We start from the raw sequence: 6,966 nt of genomic DNA, 5'->3' as shown, positions 1-6,966 counted from the left end.
ACCACACCTGGGAGTTGCAGAGCAAACCCTGTTAACTAGAGCACCTTCCTAACTTTCAAGTCTACTCTGAACTCTTGCCGCCATTCAGGGGCAAATCCCGAATGCCTGAGCCTCACAGAAAAGGGGCTGCGAGCAATTCCAGCAACAAAACCTCCTCCCTGGAGACCACATGTGGGATTTCCCCCCACCCAGGCTTAAATTTCCACGTTAAATAACTCAGGAACGAGGCAGAGACAACAACCAAACGGTAGGAAGTGGAGCCCAGCTGGCCAGTCTTCCCGCCACTGCTCCCCGAGGAACACAAAGGATCCGCCACCTGCCTTCAACATGCTCAGGAAGTATTCTGGGCTTCACTTTCCACACTCAGTAGGCAAGTATCCACGTACGAGACGGCCCTGCAACATAAGAACATCCGCTCTCCACCCCGGGACCCTGCCTAACAGCCACACCAGTCCCCGCAGACAGACACACTTTGCTCCAAAGCAGCCTGCTGGCTCTCACAGGAGCCTTACACCTTCTCATCCCCGGGCGCTGGGTTTATTATGCTGCTGCGTGGTCTGAACCGCCCTCCTCTCTTCTAGTCCTAGGTCTGTTTATAAACTCTCCCTGTGGCACTGGAGTCACTGCAATCTCCGCCCTTCTCTGAACTCACAGTAACGTTTACTTATTAACAAGCAATCTTTTACTACCTATGGTGTACACTGCACCCCTCCCCACCCCATCATCTCAATTACATCCGGAACTTCTCTACAGGAGGGCTTTTATATCTTCATATCCCCCGAGGGGCCCAGCATCTCTAAGGAAGTATGTGCTGAACACAGGCTTGTGGAAGGTCTCACCAGGACCCAAGTGGGCCCGACCCCAGCCTTAGGCTTTGTGCTCCCATCTGCCTTAAAAATCGCGGACGGTCAATCACGTTTCGTCATTTCGCACTGAGGCTGACACCCACCCTGGCTTTCACTGAGCCACTGTTTGCTCCTCTTCCAATTCCTTCCTTCTTGCTACCAGCTCTCAGCAAATGACCTTAAATCAGACTTCTAATACAGCTTAGAGATAAAGGAACTTTTTCTGTTCAAGGCTACAGACATTCAGTGGAAAAGAACCGAGAGCAACAATGAAAGAGGAAAATACAAGTGTGCACCAAAAACTACATTCATTCGGTAAGCTTGCCTATTTTAAAAACATTCACTTTAGTTCAAGTTCTCTGGTCAGATTTGAAAAAGATGGGGAACAGAACAAGAATAGAATGTGAATGAAAGAGAAAAACAGAATGGAGAGAAGAGAAACACAAGGGGAGGCACAGCAGACTGCCAAGGAAAGCAGAAATCAAGGCTCAGTGACCCACAGCATCAGTCAGACACTCAGGTGGCTTTTAACCTCTCAGCACCAATGAATCTGACATCCGCATTCTCCCCAGTCACTATGTGGCCCGGGAGATCTATGAGATGTGTGACCTCAGGAGGGCACACATTACAACGACAAGCTGGAAGGTGGAGTAAGTTGAGCTCGCACCTCAGATTGCTGGCAATTCATCCTGGGACAGTCCTGGGGAGACCCTAAGAGAATGCTCATTCTTTCGTTCAACAAATACTTAAATGTGCCTATTATCTACCCGGAACTGCCAACTGCCGGCACTGGAGACACGAGGGAAGGTGAGCTTGCTGTCCTTCCCAACCCACCTCTGCCCTTAAATTCCAGGGCGGATGGCCACCCAGGCCTGTGGCACCTGGGCTCCCTTACTCGGTGAATGGGATTCTGCAGGGCAGGGAATGTATTTCCTCTGCCCTCCCTGTCTTGCTCTGGCTGAAGCTCTGTATCCCAGCTCCTCAGGGCTTATGCAAAGAGGTTAAGGCTGTTTCCAGTGCGAAGACCCGAAGCTGCCCCTACCGCACCAGGGCAGCTCAGTAATACTCCCCACACCTCCCTCCCAGCCAGCTGCTGGCCCCGGGCTCCTGCTCATTTCCCCCACGCTTAAAGTGAGTGCCTCCTGTTTTCTCACTTACACTGCTCTGCTTTACCACGCCAAGTACCAGGTATACCTCAGAAGCAATCCCTACCTCCTGCCCCATGAAAAGCTGACACGACCCGCCAGAGTGATGAGCAATTCTCAACAACTTCTGCTCGCTGACGCCTCCAGAGCAGAAGGGCAGACAGTGAGGGCAGGCCGTGACCAGAGAAACAAGGTAACGAGAAGTAAGGGTACAACAACATATAAGAGGGGGAACCAAGAAGACTGGAAGCAAACGCTGGGGGTGGGAGAATGGAAAGAGAGAAGCACGGTGGAGTTTCGTTGCAGGATCAGTGCTATGTCGCACCAGACTTGCAATCTTTCAGCATGATTAAAAAAAGTTCGAGCATCTGCGTACTGAATTGATTAATCATAAATCCAGAAGCTGGAGACAACCCCATCAAACGCTGAGGTCCACAGAGTCCAAAGCAGTCTCTACTTTCAAACATGCGGGCTTGAAATCTTATCCAACTCATGACTTGGACTTACTAGAATATTGCATTTCATTTCAGTAGCAAAAAAAAACACCTCTTACTGACATGCAACTTCACTTCTAGAATTAAATTAATAGACAGTGAGGCCCTCAGCTGCCGATATAAACTCAAGCAACGTGAAATCAAAGCATGATTACAGCAAATCTAAAAAAGACTTCTGAAAACCCTACTCACCTAGCAGAGAGTACCTATTTTCACACACATTATCGACTTACTTCAACACCCCGGCACCTTAGGGGAACAGGTCTAGTCTGACTTAATTCTGAGCCACAAAGAAACACTACCTCTAAGTGCCTCCATGATTGGCTGGACCGTCTCAGACCACGGGTGAGCGCTGATGGTGGTATAGATCCCGGGGAAATCTCTCTGCCAGATTCTTTGTCCTACCGACCAAATTCCCCCAAGTTCAGAATTTGCCTGCAATAAATATCATTGCCTCATTTGAGGATATGCACTCTGCACACATACCAACAACTGTATCTTAAAACATAATTCAACATTTCTTTTAAGAGGTGTAATTACTTTTTCAGCCCAACCACTATCAAAAAGATTTTCAAATGCTTTGAACAGTACTGTAGAATTTATTTGCATGTTTTATTATAACAGAAAATTAAGGCATGAGAAAGTAGTCCAACAATATTTCACAAATAAATTTAGGAATTAGTTATCTGAAACATTGTTTTTTGAAGATATACATTTATTTACATTTCATATATACTTATGTATAATATACAGAACATGTACTAATCCACATATACATGTACATAAAATACATGTATCTATTCTTAGGGCAAAAATAGTAGCAAAATGGTTAATAATATAGACTCCCAATCTAAGGTGTCATAAAATGTAGCCTAAGGATAAAGTTCCCACTAATATCACTGAAACTGTGCATCTAATTTACAGCTTTATTTTAAACCAATGAAGCTGGAGGAACATTCCAAACTTACTTAATAGAATGTGGAGGAAAGAAAGAGAGTATAAATGCTAATCTGATCTGCTGCTGAATATCAATAATGAACAAAGGAATTTAGGTGAATTCTTACTAAGGCTCTGTGAATGTACAAAAAATTCACTTCACATTTATGCTAGACACAGTGAATCACCTGAAATTAAAAATTTACTTCATTCAATTTTGGAAGAAACTTTTAAGTGAGTTCATCTATTCTCACATGAAAAACAAGAAATCTAAAATCCTAATTAGCAAAAATAATCTTAATGCTCTGAATAATTATTATTTTTAGAGTGCTCTTGTAAATAATACTAGTTGCAAAATAAATACCATTTTAGGAAACTGCACTAGTTAAAAAATAAAAACTAACAAACAAAAACCAAACTTTTACCTAAACTGACCCAGTTGTTTATTGCGTAAAGTGACACATCTACGAAGTGTCTTAAGAAATCTGATGAGGAGGAGTTGAGCACAGATTTCTGTACCATCCAAGGGAAATTAAAATTTCCGATTAGAGGAATTTGTAGATCTATTCTTAAACTTTAATACCAGTTTAATATCTATTTCTGTGATCCACATGAAAAAGAAAACAGAAACTTTTAAGAGATTGCTTTTGAAATGAATGTCATTACTATATTAAAGTAGTAAGGTATATTGAAGACTACTTACAGATTTTATAGCAGGTGGTATTCTTTTCCAAAGATATCTTGCATTATTCCTAATTTACATCCCCCCAAGAAAGAATAAGCAATTAAAAAAAATCACCTCCGTAAATGTTTAAAATTCTAGATCCCAGAAGTATACTTTAAAATACTCTATAAAATACAGAGTGAAATTCATATAATGAATTTATCCAGGGGAAGTAACAGTGGTTTTCCAGATAAAAGACATGAAATATTTTTACCAAAGTAATGTTTTGCCATTTTTAGTGAACTTTTTTATTAATAATACAGATCTTAAATTGAGGCAGCACTACAAAGACTTAAACAGAACTGCCTAAATAATTTATTCATATATAAAATAAACAAATTCATACACTTTCAGGGTCCTGGCATTCCCTGACAATATACACAGTACACAGTGCTTTTCTCCTTATCATGACCCCTCATCCTACTAGTGGATATAGAGCCACCAAAACTTCAGGGTATTTTTTTTTTTTTTTAAAGAGTTCACAAGCTTGAATGACATCAAGCATATGACGACAGGATTATAAAACAGGAAACAGATAATTTATATGCTACATGAATAACGAAAATCTCAGTTTAGTTTAAAAGGTATGAAATGAAAAGGTTTAGAAGAATTTAAAACAAAATTTAACAGTAACCGTCAGTGGGTTGCAGAACTACAAGGGACTCTTTTTGCACAACCATACTTTCCGACTTTTCTTCAATGAACGTGAATTAGGAACAATTAAAAAACAAAAACCTTTCAAGAATTGTCATACATGTTAGTAACAAATTCCTCTTAGTCTTCTCAATCTTCCCTTTCAGTTTCTCTCAGTCTCAATAGAGACTGTGAGTTAAGTACACAGTTTAAACAGTTAAGTAAACTTTACATGTGAAGTTAAGTAAACAGAGATCATAAAAGACAGAAGTTTTATAACAAGAGAATAAAGAAAAGATCAATAGATTTAAAGGAATTTACTGACAATGCAGTTTCTCATAACAAATTGGAATGTTTTTTACAAGGTATATGTAACACAGGTGTATTTTAAAATAACTCAGCCTAATCATAATTTCTTAAGTCATGATTCAATATACGAAATAAACATATTAAGTATTACACTAAAAAGTATAGTTCCTTGTGCCTATGCTTTAGTGATGGTACTTCAATGCAAGAATAATTTCTTGAGGAAGATGCTTCTCTTAGCTTTAGATAAAAGGTACTTACATGTCATTATAAAGCAGATATAAAGCTAGAAGCTGACCATACACTGGGGGTGTAGCAATTCCTCCTGGAGCCTGTAAGGTCAAAAAACAAAAGATAAAAGCCTCATTTATTCTTATACTTTTATATTTTTAAAAGTATTTTCTTAACTCATCTAACGAGTAAGTATATTTTATAGTACTTACTATTACAGATGGAGAAACAGCTTAGAGAAGTATCTCACACTAAAAACCCAGAGTATTAAGTTTAGATCTGTCATCAGATGTGACTTCTCCCCCTCTGGGCCTCTGTGTCTTCATACACACAAGAGTATTTAAATGGGATCCCTTTCCCAATTCTCAAATTCTTATTTAAATAGCCTCACTATTATAGGAAGTATTTCCAACAGATTCCTAAAGCAATATGATTCTGCCCATTATACCAAATACGTTGAATAGCTACATAAATGAGTAATAAAGAGAAAAACATCACAGCTGAGTTACAAAGACACTACTCCCCTCATTCAATTTTAATTCATTCAGAAGACATCTATTAAGCGTCTTGTTAGCGGCTGCTTCTTGGCAGTTGCCTCCTTTGGTTAATTAGCTTTTTATACCAATGCTATAAATGTCTTTAAGGGCCCTTCTAAGAAAAAAAAAAAAAACCCTTAATTACTTTAGCAGTTGCATGATATAACTTTCACCTGCCCTAATGAAAACAAACGGTAAGCTTCAGTGATAACAGGAGACTAAGAAGTGTTTTCCGAATAAAAGGTTACAATGATCACATTTTCTTGGTCTGTGTGTATACCTGCACAAACGTCTTTAATAATATCCACATTCGCCACCTCTCCCCACAATGGGGAGGAAAGAGATTTAGTTTAATACGAGAAGCATAAAGGATGCTAGGAGCAAAGATGCACAGCGTTTTCGGGCTCACTAGCTGAAGACAAACAACAGAAAGCTCCGAGCGAGTTCGGGGAGGCCAGGCCTGGCTGCTTAGCCTTCGGAGCAGGCCCCGGCGGCCCGGACCCCACACGCCCAGCTCCCGCGCCCGCAAGCGGCCGGCCCCAAGCCCCGCGGGCCCCAGGCCCCGTTACCCTGGAGACCGGCGCGGCCCGAAGCCACGCGCGACCCCACGAGGCGAATGGTTACCTCGAGCTCCTGGTTCTCGCACTGATCCAGCAACTTTCTGAAACTAAAGGAACTTTCCGCCATCACCGCCACTGGCATTTTCCCGGCCGGTCCCGCCACCGAACCTCCCCGCCGAGCCGGACCTCAGACTGTCCCTCGGGGCGTCGCGCCCGCGATGACGTAAAAGCTGTCGGTGCCGCCGAGCGCCCATGCGCAGGCGCCTCGTTGGTTCCGCCGCGTCAGCAGACATCCCTGCGGTCGGGAGGGGATGCCACCGCTCTGGCCGGCGCTCTCGGTGCTCTGGAGGACTGGCCCGGCCTCCAGGGCAGCCGCTTTATGAGCGCGCAGCCAAAGCCGGGATGGGAGGGGTTTTGTGCATATTTGAGGACGATTAGACGTCTTTGCTTTGAGGCCATGCAGATTTAAACGTTCAAAACCTAATTTTTGGTTCCTCCCGCACCTACTCCTTCAGCAGCCCTCCCACATCGGTGAAGGCGCTGCGGTGCCCTGCGG

The 6,966-nt window shown here is 42.6% G+C and overlaps 1 protein-coding gene across 5 annotated transcripts in view; it reads right to left on the bottom strand.

Annotated features, from left to right (window-relative positions):
* Window positions 1-6,648, bottom strand: part of COPS8 (COP9 signalosome subunit 8) — a 36,548-nt gene extending 29,900 nt beyond the window's left edge. For 4 of the 5 annotated variants that reach the window (XM_082465978.1, XM_082465975.1, XM_082465976.1 and 1 more), the window contains exons 1-4: window positions 6,475-6,647; window positions 5,345-5,415; window positions 4,124-4,172; window positions 2,787-2,919 (exon numbers count right to left, since the gene is read on the bottom strand). In XM_082465978.1, coding sequence (XP_082322104.1) covers window positions 2,787-2,919; window positions 4,124-4,172; window positions 5,345-5,415; window positions 6,475-6,552 — 331 coding nt within the window. In that variant the 5' untranslated portion in view covers window positions 6,553-6,647. Of the gene's footprint in view, window positions 1-2,786; window positions 2,920-4,123; window positions 4,173-5,344; window positions 5,416-6,474 lie in introns of all 5 variants that reach the window. The other variant, XM_082465977.1, reaches the window with a different exon arrangement.
* Between the last annotated feature and the right edge of the window lie 318 nt (window positions 6,649-6,966).

Source organism: Balaenoptera physalus (assembly GCF_965194825.1).
Source record: "Balaenoptera physalus genome assembly, chromosome: 6".
Classification (NCBI taxonomy): Eukaryota; Metazoa; Chordata; class Mammalia; order Artiodactyla; family Balaenopteridae; genus Balaenoptera; species Balaenoptera physalus.
This window is presented reverse-complemented; position numbering and strand designations above follow the sequence as displayed.